The sequence below is a fragment of the Megalobrama amblycephala genome, linkage group LG3 (genome assembly GCF_018812025.1).
Source record: "Megalobrama amblycephala isolate DHTTF-2021 linkage group LG3, ASM1881202v1, whole genome shotgun sequence".
NCBI lineage: Eukaryota > Metazoa > Chordata > Actinopteri > Cypriniformes > Xenocyprididae > Megalobrama > Megalobrama amblycephala.
This window is the reverse complement of record NC_063046.1, coordinates 47,550,859-47,564,520: the sequence shown is the minus strand read 5'-3', so window position 1 is coordinate 47,564,520 and position 13,662 is coordinate 47,550,859. Positions and strand designations below refer to the sequence as shown.

At 35.2% G+C, this 13,662-nt stretch overlaps 2 protein-coding genes across 2 annotated transcripts in view; one reads left to right on the top strand and one right to left on the bottom strand.

Annotated features, from left to right (window-relative positions):
• acap1 (ArfGAP with coiled-coil, ankyrin repeat and PH domains 1) overlaps positions 1 to 1,949 on the top strand; it is a 28,329-nt gene extending 26,380 nt beyond the window's left edge. The window contains exon 24 of the mRNA XM_048185793.1: positions 1,125 to 1,949. Within this exon, the coding sequence (XP_048041750.1) occupies positions 1,125 to 1,219 (95 nt within the window). The 3' untranslated portion in view covers positions 1,220 to 1,949. The remainder of the gene's footprint in view (positions 1 to 1,124) is intronic.
• A 543-nt stretch (positions 1,950 to 2,492) lies between these two features.
• On the bottom strand, positions 2,493 to 13,462 carry slc16a13 (solute carrier family 16 member 13). Its single transcript, XM_048185792.1, has 6 exons — positions 13,186 to 13,462; positions 8,016 to 8,257; positions 7,751 to 7,894; positions 7,408 to 7,664; positions 5,870 to 6,395; positions 2,493 to 5,210 (listed from the first exon to the last, which is right to left on the bottom strand). Exons 2-6 carry the CDS (start codon positions 8,248 to 8,250, stop codon positions 4,855 to 4,857), a joined length of 1,518 nt encoding a protein of 505 aa, XP_048041749.1. The 5' UTR covers positions 8,251 to 8,257; positions 13,186 to 13,462; the 3' UTR covers positions 2,493 to 4,854.
• Between the last annotated feature and the right edge of the window lie 200 nt (positions 13,463 to 13,662).

The following is a 13,662-nucleotide window of genomic DNA, read 5'->3' as shown; positions in this document are numbered from 1 at the left end:
TCGCAGCGAAATTCTTTTTCGTTCTTTGCTTAGAAATGAAGGAGAGAAAAAAAGAAATGAAAAAAAAGTTTGAAATACCTTAGTGTTTTGACGAATATCCAGGCGCCGTCCACATGTGGTTCGCGCTTTCCTCTCAATCAATAAAATAAACACAAAAACAAAATGACAGCAGTGAGAAAATAGCAGTTAAGAAAGCATCTGTTCATAGCAATGCTGATATGTTTGCACGAGCTCTGCAATTGTAATAAAATTCTTTTTAAGACAAGTCATTTCACTCGGCGGCCATCTTTGAAACGCTTCTCGGGCATCCAAGTGCAGCTCCTCTCTTTGAAAGGGGAAACATCAAATTCTCCAAAGCCGTTTGTCATTAAATTTCATATTTGAAATCACCAATGAAACCTGACAACTGTCTCATAAATTTTGTTTCTAAACGCTCAAATCATGACAAAAAACTTTATTTTTCAGGCTGGATAAAGCTAATGTGCATGCACAGTCCTAAATAAGCGCCCTTTGTGCCTCATTTCGGAGGTGCGCATCTGACTGTTTCTATAGGAACCGGAGCTTCTAATGGCCACTGCAGTGACGCGATGAATTTCGATTTAAAAATCGGCGATTGGCTCTTATTAGAAGGCGGGACTTATTCCGTTTTATTGAGCGTTGCTCTTTCTCCCATTCAAAATAATACAAGTGATGATAGTGATTAGTATAAAGCTTATATTTGAGATTATAGAATATATAGATCTGGCTGAGACTATAATTTGTATGAATCCCTTTTCTTTGCTTGACACATTGATATGAAGTACAGAATAGCTCTTTACATCAACGTAAGAGAGGCTCTCAGGAGCACGCTTAAACATCACGTCCTTTTGATTTTCCTGCCAAAGATGTCTAGAGTCCTTCACATAAAAATTAGTCTACTACAGGCTTTCATAGGCAACCCCATAAAGTCGAGGAAGGTCTAGTCTTTTAAGTTTGGTTACAAGCTGTTCACACATTGGCAAATATAAAAAAGTGATTAATACATGAAAATTACATATAGCCCCTTTAAAGTTGTGCTTCTTATTCCAATGGCAATATTCTGCAAATAATAATTTTTTTTCTGTATTTTTTTTTTTCTCCTGTAGGTGATGATACCTATCATGACATCTTCAGGGATTTCTCCCAAATGGCTTCCAACAATCCAGAGAAGCTTAAGCGCCGTAGCGCTGACATGAAGTAAAGCACCTGACCACTAGATGTCAATGTTACACCAATATACACATATTGGCGCTCCAGTAGACATAATGAAGTTACCACTTTCTATTGCTTTTCTTTTTTTGCTGAAACATCACCTAGCTGGCTTCCACAGTAAACACCTCTTATGAAATGCTGCTTCATTTGGTTTTTCTGGTGCATATGATTTTGGGTCTAAACATCTGGGTTTTAATATATTTATCCCAGTTTAGGCTTTAGGATGTCATTAATAATTTTTGCTGTTTCCAGTCTGTTATTTCTCACAATCCTTATTCCTTTACATTGACCTTCTAATAGCCCGATAATTTATCATTTGAGCAAGTTTACATTCCAGGGGTTATGAAAGCAACAAGTGGAACATAAAGCCAGACAGTAGTGATGGAGTGCATGCCTTTACGTTTCTCATTTAAATGGAAATGAATTTATCCTCATTCAAATGATTTTCAATGGACAAGTTGCTTTTCTTTTCTTTCGTTTTATTCACTATATTGTGAGCCACAGTGTTAATGCAACTTGAATGTAAATGTTACTTTGGGTGAGAGATGTGCTTGGTTCTCCTGTATATTTTTATTTCCATTTTCTCTTTTTATGAAACCAAAACATCAGATTTGAAATGGTTATAGAGCATGCAGTGTACTAAGCAACATGTTTGAAATGAATTACCGTGGAAACGGTAAAATATGTAGCTAATTAAATAAATGATTCATGACTTCTCATGTGACTTGCATTTCTAAGCTACCGCTACTGGTTAACTAAGATGCAGAATTTTGCAACGAAACACCATTTACAATTGCATAAATATATACGTTGCCATTCAAATGTTTGGGGTCAGGAAGGGGTTTTTTTTTATTATTTTTTTTTATTTGCAAGGGCACATTGTTGTTTAAAATGTGACAAAACATTTGTGACAAAAGATTTATATTTTAAATGTTTTTTTTTTCTATTCATCAAAGAAAAATTGATCAGAATAGTTTTTAACATTGGTAGTAATATGAAATATTTCTTGAGCAGCAAATCAGCATATTAGAATGATTTCTGAAGGATCATGTGACACAATTGGAGTATTTATGCTGAAAATTTAGCTTTACATCAAAGGAATAAATTACACTTTAAATTATATTAAAATAGAAAAAGTGATTTGAAATTGTAATATTTCACAATTTGTCTGTATTATATTATTTTATTAATATAATAATATTGACAGTTATATAAATGATAATAAATTATATTGACAAACATCCTTGATGAGCTTAAGAGACTTCTTTCAAATAGCACTTTATTTAACCACATTAAAACACAAATCTGTCTACTTAAAATACAGATTTAATTGTGCCAATAAGACCACATCTTAAAATCTCAATAAAATCTTACCACACAGTGCTCTTCCTGGAAAATTAAAGCATAACAGGCACATGCTATCAGCTGGTACACTGGTAAAAGTTAAGACTACCAGATCGGCTCAGGTGGCAAATTCCACTCAACCTTTCAATTAGATCAAAAGTCAACTTGCGCAGTGTAGTTCTAAAGCTATAAAGTTCAAAGAACCAGATGATGAAATGTTTAATGTCATTGCCTGCTTTGGCAATCCAATGCTAATAGACCTACTGTGATTGAACTGCACTGCTGTCAAGCTCTCTTTATAACGCTACTGAACTGATCCAACTTCAAGAGGAGTTTCACTTCTCATTCTATGCCAGCATACTGAGGTCTACTGGCCAAACTGCATGTTTAATTGCATAAAGGCAGTGCTGACTTTAGTGTGTGTGCAGCCAATCTCAAGGCAATAAGAGCCTCTCACATGAGAAAGCAAAGTCTGGCAGTGGCTGAGCTCATTGACTCAGTCTATGAAGATTAAGGCTCACGTGTTTGGTTTTATGAGAAGTGTGTCTTTAAAACTAGCATGACTACCATTCAAGGGTTTTCCATGTGAAATAGAGAACTAGCAAGGTAGAAATTAATCTACACTAGTGTGTGCACATCTCTTGTATTATGTCAAATAAAACATTTAAAAAGAAAAGGCTTTGAAGAACACAGTATGTAACACAAACACTTTGGTCAATGATGAAGTGAATTTAAGTCAGCGACCTCAGTGGATAAACTATGTCAATACTCTGAGACCTGGAATGTAAAGGAACATCTTGAAAACTTCATATTTCTATGCAACTCAAGAACCAGAAAGACCAAAAGTAATCAAGGAAATGTAAGTAGTGTGTGTGAAAGAGAGAAAGAATAAAGAGCTGAACAGGATTAGCAATGCTACGTTAGCATTAGCTTGCCTTTCCTGTCTTTGTATCCTATCTAGCACCAAACAAGAAAATGTTTTGCCTTTATCTTAGCTTTAGCTTGATGTGACAACATGTCTGATATGTGATGACTAAGCAGTTAAACGCTTTGTTTGGAATTGAGAAAGTTCTTGCTAGCAGCCCTCATGTTTGACTAACCTTGAACACAAAATCCCCTCAGTAAATGCGATTGATAAAAACCACAAAGGTCATTTACTTCACCAAAACCTAAAGCTGTACATGTGCATCATAATCAGTTTCCTGTCAGAAAGTGCCAGAGGTCAAATATGTCACTATTACAATACTAAAATTCTAATAATATAATAATAATAAAAAAAATCATTTATAAATAAATAGAATTTTTACCAACATACTTCTCCAAAATAAAACAGTGTAATGGTGTCAGATAGTAATAGCTACCATGGTATTTGATATACAGTGCCCTATATAAATTCAAAAATGACTAAGAAAATATTGTCCTTTAGGACAATATCAGCACAAATCATTATTTTGTAATGATTTTGCATTAAGAAAAACTATAAAAAGATATTTCTACAGAGCCCCTAAAGGGACATGGTGATGGATGAGAAATTTCCCAGTTTAGAATTGGGCTTTTTTTAGAATGTGAATTTACAAATTGACAGCTTTCCAAGTGCTACATTTTGCACATTACCTTCACATAAAATAAAAACTATAACAGTATCTCAGTGATACTAAAATAACACTGCACAGCTGCTGGTGTCTGAATGTGATGTTTGTGTATTGCTATTATTATATAATCAAAAATAACAGCACTATTGCTGGTCTTCAATGACAATTAAAGCTACTTTGTTGCATTTAGATCATAAGGATTTATGCTGATATTGCCCTATTGTATAACCTTCAGAGGGCACTAATTTTATGGTGCATGTCCAAAAACATGGTTCTACCATGGTGTATGTCTACTTGTATATTAAAGAAATCATTAAATTAACCACATTTTTTTACATTTAGACAGATTTGCTTTAAACTTTATACAGGTTAGGCTAACTGCACATTTGAGCTGTAAACTGACTGCTGCTTTCAAACTCTCAAAACTTGAGAACATCTATCGGATTGTCTTGTTTTTATCCGAAAAGCACTAATAGCAAATTATATATATATTATATATTATTTTGCTTTGGGGAAATCTCTCTAAGTTGTATGAAATTAACCATTAAATTTTTACTACAAAATGTGTTCTAAAACCATTTTGGCCAATATTCCAATTCCAATATTTGCCTATATCTTGTTTGATATAATGCCAAATATCCTTCTAAAACTAGCACTACCACATTAGGTATTTTCTTACATCACAAAATCATAATGTTTCCTTACAATTAGTCAGATGCATCATTTCCTGAGGTATTTCTTCTCGTTCTTGCTCTGGATGTGTAATATCACTCTTAGAACAGATCCTTAACTCCACATCTGTGTAAAGCATACCATCCAAGGGGCACAGTTTCTCAGGGACAGAGTAAGAGGATATGGTTGGCTTAAATAGTCCATCTTCCATGGAGCAATCCTGAGACTTCTTCTTTGATGGTGATGGGGGTGGAGGGGCCGTACAAGACCAGAAATAGGGAAGAGTCATTGTAACTAACATACCTAACAAGAGGAAACTTCCAGCAGTGATAAAAGATGCTGTGTATGTTCCAGTGTAGTCCTTCAGCCAACCTAGGAGGGAAAAAATGGAGATGGAACAATCATTTCAGTGCTAATTGTGAATTTAAAGAGCTGTATCAATTTTGTCTGCCTTTTAAAGAGGACCACTTATGCTTTTTTACATTTTTTAGTGTGTAATGTTGCTGCATGAAAAAGGTCAGCAAAGTTACAAAGCACAAAGTCACTCCAAAGGGAGTTCTTCTATATATCAGTACACACTGTCTGTTTCTGAACTCCCTGAAACGCCTCCATTGTAGTCTTGAGTCTTCTTCCGGGAATGAACACGTAACAATATTCTTCATTTAAAGAAGGCATATGCAGAATAAAGGGACGAGGCCTGGTTGACTTAGTAGTGTCTTGAAACTCAATTATGATAAGGGCCGTGACATTTCCAAAACACCGCTCGAAACAGTTGACCAATCGCAACACACTGGTCCAGCCGACCAATCAGAGCACACTGTGTTTTTGGGGCCTTCATAGAGACAGGAACTAAACAGAGTATTACTGACAGACTGAGAGAAGAGGTGCTGCATCAATGTAAATTATGTGAAAAATTATGTAGTTTTTGAACATTCAATTTCTAGTAGACCCCAAAACAAAATCAAGACTTTTTAAAAATAAAATAGGTCCTCTTTAAATAAAAATATTGTGATGATCTTATGAGCTCCTACCAGACAGTGGTGCTCCCAGCAGCCCTCCAATGCTCTCAATGAGCTGCAGGAGGCCAAGGCCTCCCAGCACTCGCTCGATACCTACGATCTCCGGCACTACCGCAAAGGCCAACGGCGTCATCGCTCCTGCGCAGAACCCATAGACCACACTCACAACCAACAGTCCTGGGTAACTCGCAGCAGCAGGAATGAGCATCAGAGATAGGCCCAGTAACCCAGTCCACACCACCAGCATGTGGGGCAATCGCATTTTGCCCAGATCCGAGGCCCAACCGGAGGCTATGCGGCCCAAGATGTCTGCCACACCAGTTATAGAGATTACAAAGGCTGCCTGGTACTCAGTGAAATTAATGTGACGGCTGTGGGCAACCAGATGAACGTAGGGGATGAAGTAGCCCGCATTGAAGAAGGTGATGGCCACGGTATACGTGATGAAGCCTCTGTGTGAAAGCAGGGAAAGCTCAAAGCACTCGTAGATACGGGAGCGTAAAAAAGACCATCTGTTGAGGTTGGTTGAGTTTTCAGTCTGAATAAAGCACAAAAAGAAATTATTTTTAGACATTATTAAATCTCTATAATATAAATATAAATCATTTTTTTAAATAAATAAAAATGTATAATATGTATCTATTATGTATTCCATAATTCTAATATGTATCTATTATTAATTGTTAAATACAAACTAATTGTATGATTTTCGTTCTTCTGTTGAACACACACACACATATATATATATATATATATATATATATATATATATATAGATAGATAGATAGATAGATAGATAGATAGATAGATAGATAGATAGATAGATAGATAGATAGATATAGATAGATATAGATAGATAGATATTTTAAACAATGTTGGTAACTATTTACACGAAGTGCAAATAGTGTCCCTTGTTGGCAAACGCTATTTACACAAGCTCCGCCCACCAATTTCTGGTTAGGCCACTCAAGTTCGACGTGGGTTCGAATCCGCCTTTTGCCGAGCTCGCTTTTATTTTCAATAAAAATAAAGTTAGAAAATAATGTTCTAAAAGTGGAAATAAACTGCAAACGAGTGTTTAATAATATTAAAAGTGTTTATTGGGTAGGGTTAGGGGAAGGTGTAGGGAGGGTTTTTATTCTCCCAATAACAGGGATGCAAACAGGTAAGGGGGAAAGGCGTAGGGCGGGGGCATGCTCCGAACAGAATTTTTTTTTTTAAAGATATTTGCTTTACATGCTCATTTGTAGTTACTTTAATTGATTTTTTTTTATTTATTTGTTATTACCATGTATGTTCAAAACTGTAATTTTTCTCAACAAAATGGTCGCAACATTTCACCAAAATCAAAATTGAATAGGCTACATTTGTCAAAAAATGTGCTATAAAAATGTGCTATGGCTATTTAAGACAATATTGGCTGATTAGACAGCAATACTGAACTGTTTGACCTCTCTCTCTTCACAGTTCCCACATCTCAGAACAGCATTTATTTGAAATTATATCATTTATTTATATAATTTTATTGATTTATATATCAAAACACATACCTTGTTCAAAACTTTTGGATTCCCTAGAGGTCGAATGAGAGCTCCACAAGCAATCATATTAAAGCTGAGGCCTCCGAGGATAAGCAAGGCCCCGCGCCAAGCGTAAACTTCTACTAGATATTGAAATAGCGGGGAGAAGGCGAAAGAGGCAAGACCAACGCCTGTGAAGCCCAGGCCCATGGCTAGAGATCTCCGCATGGTGAAATACTGCATCACTGATGCAACAGTAGGAGTGAAGACCAGTGCCCAGCCTAAACCTGACACAGATAAACAGAGAGTAAGAACACAAATCAGGATCCCGAAATTGGCTAATATTAAGCACAATATTTACAAGAGCATCTACCTGAAATGAATCCCATGGTCAGGTAAAGATGTAAAAGAGATGTTGCCTGGGAAGCCAGAATGAATCCCAGGCCTGAGAGGAATCCTCCCATCATAACAACTGGACGAGCTCCATACACATTACATAAAGCTGTGCCTATTGGACCTGTATGCATTGCAGACATATGTAAATAATTGGATGTGGCAAGACAAAATGTGTTGTTTTACCATATTGTGTTTGTTGATATATACATATGTCATGAATGAATTTGTGCATATGAACTTACTCATTAGCTGTTGTATGGCCAACCCAATGGATGTTATCCATGACACTGCCTGAGCACTCTCATCAAAGTACAGAACAAACTCCACAAAAAAGACACCCAGACTGCGGATGATCCCAAACACCAGGGCAGAAATCACGAAAAGGGACCCCACCACCACCCAGCCCCAACCCCCATCAGGTGCCGCCATCTGTGGGGATGACTGCTGCTTTTCCTGCATTTCTTGGGGCTTTTCCATCTCTGCACTGAAGAGACAGAATAAAGAAGCCATATTATGCACTTTTACAAAGTCTTGATTTTGTTTTTGGGGTTTACTAGAATAGGGTTTTTATGCTTGAAAAGTTCAAAAACACCTTATTTTTCACATATTTGACATTGTTGCAGCACCTCTCTTCACAGTCTGTCAGTAACGCTCTGTTTTGTTCCCGTTTCTATCTGTGTGCCCTGATTGGTCGGCAGGATAAGTCAACCAGTTTGGTCAACCACTTCGAGAGCATTTCTTAATGCCCCTTATCGCAACCGCGAGTTTCAACCAGGCCTCACCCCTTTATTTTTGTGTATGCCTTGGGCGGGAATTATTTAAATAAGGTATTTCAAAAACAGTGTTCATGATATAGAGAAAAATAGTGACTTTGTGCATTGTAACTTTGCAGACATTTTTCATGCTCAAACCAGCAACATTAAAGGTGCCCTAGAACGTTCTTTCACAAGATGTAATATAAGTCTAAGGTGTCCCCTGAATGTGTCTGTGAAGTTTCAGCTCAAAATACCCCATAGTTTTTTTTTTTAGTTAATTTTTTTAACTGCCTATTTTGGGGCATCATTAACTATGCACCAATTCAGGCTGCGGCCCCTTTAAATCTTGCGCTCCCTGCCCCCGAGCTCTCGACTATAAAACAGTGCATAAACAAAGTTCACACAGCTAATTTAACCCTCAAATGGATCTTTACAAAATGTTCATCATGCATGTTGCATGCATGCTTCGGATCATGTGAGTATAGTATTTATTTGGATGTTTACATTTGATTCTGAATGAGTTTGATAGTGGTCCGTGGCTAAAGCTAACATTACACACTGTTGGAGAGATTTATAAAGAATGAAGATGTGTTTAAAAGTGTTTAAAAAAGTGTTTAAAAATGAAAATAGCGACGGCTCTTGTCTCCGTGAATACAGTAAGAAACAATGGTAACTTTAACCACATTTAACAGTACATTAGCAACATGCTAATGAAACATTTAGAAAGACAATTTACAAATATCACTAAAAATATCATGATATCATGGATCATGTCAGTTATTATTGCTCCATCTGCCATTTTTCGCTGTTATCCTTGCTTGTTTACCTAGTCTGATGATTCAGCTGTGCACAGATCCAGACGTTAATACTGGCTGCCCTTGTCAAATGCCTTGAACATGGTCTGGCATATGCAAATATTGGGGGCGTACATATTAATGATCCCGACTGTTACGTAACAGGGTGTTATGTTGAGATTCGCCTGTTCTTCGGAGGTCTTTTAAACAAATGAGATTTATATAAGAAGGAGGAAACAATGGTGTTTGAGACTCACTGTATGTCATTTCCATGTACTGAACTCTTGTTATTCAACTATGCCAAGGTAAATTCAATTTTTGAATCTAGGGCACCTTTAAACACTAAAAAAAGTTGATATTTAAAAAAAAAAAAAAAAAAAAAAAAAAAAAAAAAAAGCATAAGAGGTACTCTTTAAAGGGATACTTCACCCAAAAATGAAAATTATCCCATGATTTACTCACGATTCCATACGACTCCAGAGGGTTAATAAAGGCCTTCTGAAGCGAATCGGTGTGTTTGTGTATAGGTTATGCCATGATGTTCTACACAATGACATGACATGAACTACGTGTTGTATGTCATGTAATTGTGTAGAACGTCATGGCACTGTGTACTACGTCGTGGAAGACTTGTCTTAACAAACGCACAGATTTGCATTAGAAGGCCTTTATTAACCCCCTGGAGTAGTATGGAATCATTTTTATGGATGGATGACACCCCAAGTGAATAGGGTAAAAAAATAAATAAATAATAGATATCACCATACTGCCCTAGTTGATTGGTTACATTAAGAATTGCAAAACATTTTTGTATTACAATTTTTCTTAAATGTTATATTTAAATATGCAAATAATGCATTATCTAATTAAATATACACTAATTTGCATAAATGTCCAGAACAGAAATTTGAACACTGAATTATACCAGGCTCAACATTTTTGTTTCATTTTATTGACATATTAAGAGTTCAAGGTTTTTACAGAGGAGATTCTCTTTTTATCACTCCATAAATATGAAAATGCTGTCAACAGCCAGAAGGGGAAAAAAAATCATTATTTATAAATTATTTCATAAATTTTATTTTTTAGGAATAAAATGTTGTAGAAAATCAGGCAAATTACATAGGAACAAACCCCTCTGTAAAAACCTTCAGAACATAGATATGAATAAAACTGTACAGTTTGGTGTATGTAAAGCTGCTAAAATGGAGATTTCAGACTGAGGAGAAAAAGTTTTTGCCTGTAGTGTCTCGCCTTAAAGGGACAGTTCACCCAAAAATTAAAATTTGCTGTTAATTTACTCACCGTCAGGCCATCCAAGATGCAGGTGACTTTTTTTTTCTTCAGTAGAACAGAAAAGAAAAATTCTAACTAAAACCATGGTCTTCAGTGATTCATCTAATGTAAGTCGATTAAGTTCATTATGCGACAGAAAGCTTGTGCTGCAGACTGTCCTGAATTCGCTCAGAAAAATTGCAGAGGCTGTGGATTATAGATAATAATGCTATAAAAAGTTCAGTTTCTTGCACAGATTGATCGTTTTGCTTCTTAAGACCTCAATGTATCGTCAGGAGCCGCGGATATAAATTTTGTTTTGTCTGCAGATGTTTGTTTTTTTATCTCAAAGTGACAGTAGCCATTGCATTTTTATTATATAATTCAACAAGGACTATGGTTTCAGCTAAAAATCTTCTTTACTGTTTTACTGAAGGAAAAAAAAGTCTTACATCTTGGATGGCCTGAGGGTGAGTAAATTAACAGTAAATTTACATTTTTGGATGAACCATCCCTTTCAGAGAAGTAGGGGAGTAAGAAAATGTCAGACTAGTGCAGGTACATAAAGGTCCTTCCATGAACTTTAACCTTTTTTCACGTCTACTACACAGGGTGGCATTTCTTGGCAAATAATTTGTCTGTACTGTTCACGGTCTCTTTAACTTTACCTAGAAACTAGATCTGATCACTCTGCCACAGTGCTGACAAACATCTACTGGTTTAATAAATTCTAAAACTAAGATGTGTTATATTCATTTATCAGTCAGGGGTCAGTTCATGTCCTGGTCTAATTTCCTAATACACATACACACCAGTAGATTACTGTGATTTTGAACAAGTAAAGTTTTTAATTTAGTCCTGAAAGGAAATGTTGATCATGAGGTGAACTCTGACCAGTCATTATCAGTGGTTTCAAAATCAAACAGAATGATTCAAACAGACAGAATCAAAATCTGATTGCTCAGATCAGAATGACCGGACATCGATACATTTTTTTAAAGATTTTTTTTGTTTGTTTGAGCTTATTTTAACAACATTGGTAGAAAATCAGGATATCAGTTTTAAATACATAAATTTGCTGTGCATAAAATAGCAATCACACTGTATATTGAAATAAAAATACTACTACTAATACTACTATTAAAAATGTAGTAAATAATGAAATTATTTAGATTACAGGTTACACCTACCAAAAAAGCACATTTATTATTATTAATATTATTATTATTATACTAAACTAAAATTATACTGTAAAACATATCTACTTTCATATTATATAATATATATATACATATTACAAAAATATTGTTATATTTGTGCATGAACTAGCCAGTTAGTGTAGTTTTTTTGTTTGTTTGTTTTTTAAGTTACATTGCTGGTCGATATAGGCTTGAATTTTAAATCATGGCTTTATGGTATTTTTGCAATAAAATGTTTCTACATGTCATACTGTGAAAGAAGGAGAGACAAACATTATTTTGCAGTTAAAGATATCCAGAAAACATGGTGGCCAATGGTCGATATGTTGGCAATATATATTTTTTTATTAAAAGATTTTTATTTTAGCATCATATTTCCTTAAAATTACTAAAATGTTAACAGTTTACACTATTTTAAATGTCCAATATGCACCTATAGAAACATATATATATATGCCCAATAAAAAGGAATAGCAAACATAATAGCCAAAAAACAGCATGACACTTACCCTTTGCCCTCTCTATCAATCTCCTCTTCGCAAGTCTCCTGTCCACGCAACCCCTCATTACGTAACGCCATTATGTGTTTATATCCACGTTTATATCAAGGTTTTTTAATTTATATAATGAATTAAAATTTGAGGACTTTGAAATATTGTCAGGTGTTAATTTGTGCTAGTGAACATTTATGATGAGAAACATTATGAAAAAAAATATGGAAATTAAAATGATTGTAAACATTTTATTTCGTTGCTTGATGTTAAATCTGTGTTTTAAAATACCGGTCTACATACTCGATCTCCGGATGTATAATACATATTATAAGGTAAGTTAATGTTATAAAAAAAGGTTCACACGTAAAAATACGCCCAATGCTAATCAACCATAATAGTTTATCGTATATTAATTAGGTAAAGTTTTATTATTATTATTATTATTAATTAGGTAAAGTGAGCGCAGCTCTTGTTGTATAGTGACGTAACACATGCATCGAGTTCCACTTCCTGCGCCGCTCGTCATCTCGCATTGTTGATGTTTAGCACAAATGTCACTGACACTATTTATTAATACATTTATAGCGTCAATATCTATAAATGCAAACGCGAACTGATGGACTTGATCTCGCACAATGTGTTTTTATAATTACAGTTGAGGCTTATATTTTTTATCGTGGTCCTACCACACATAGCCTACACAATCTGGCAGTAGATATGTTACAATAAAACACTAAACATTTTAGACAAAACAGTATGCAACATTGCTGCTTACTGCATGTCATTTATTATACTATCATTTGTTAGTGTAAAATACCGCCACGAAAATATTATCCGTTTCAAAATGAGATTGCTTCGGGTAACGTTAAATGTGTCCGGATCGTTCGTTACTTACCCATATCAACCCTTTTCCTTTCGAGTCATGATTAGGTCAAAGCAAATAAACATCTTCTTTTTAATTAAAAGCATAGACAGCCGGTAAGTGTTGGAAAGCACGTCATCCTCGATACTGACTTCCTACTTATTCACCTGCTCTTCTTGACATGACTATTAAGAGCACGTGCCGGTTTAGTTTCAGCGAAGCTCCTCCTCCAGAGCGCGCTCACGAGCTTTCTTTCTTCAAGACTGTAGTCTACATCGATCATTCATTTATAAACTACACGTGCAATGTTAGGTCAAGTAAGTCAATAAGAGCACATTCAGCATGCTGTTATGCATTAAACTACTGTCAGTAAAGATTAACGTTCTCTGTGGGATGAAATAAATGCCCCCTAGTGATAGTTTCCGTTAATGGGTTAGAGATATATCAGATACCAAACACTTAAAAATGCTAAAAAAAAAAAAAAAAAAATTTTTTTTTTTTGTCCTTACT

Bases quoted from the DNA above. Each gene is read 5' to 3' on its own strand.
- slc16a13 (XM_048185792.1), bottom strand. From the start codon at position 8,250: ATGGAAAAGCCCCAAGAAATGCAGGAAAAGCAGCAGTCATCCCCACAG. The intron at 7,665-7,750 runs GTAGATGCTCTT...TATCTGTGTCAG, and splicing joins GACCATGGGATTCATTTCAG to GTTTAGGCTGGGCACTGGTC. The intron at 6,396-7,407 runs GTATGTGTTTTG...TGCTTTATTCAG, and splicing joins ATCCAAAAGTTTTGAACAAG to ACTGAAAACTCAACCAACCT.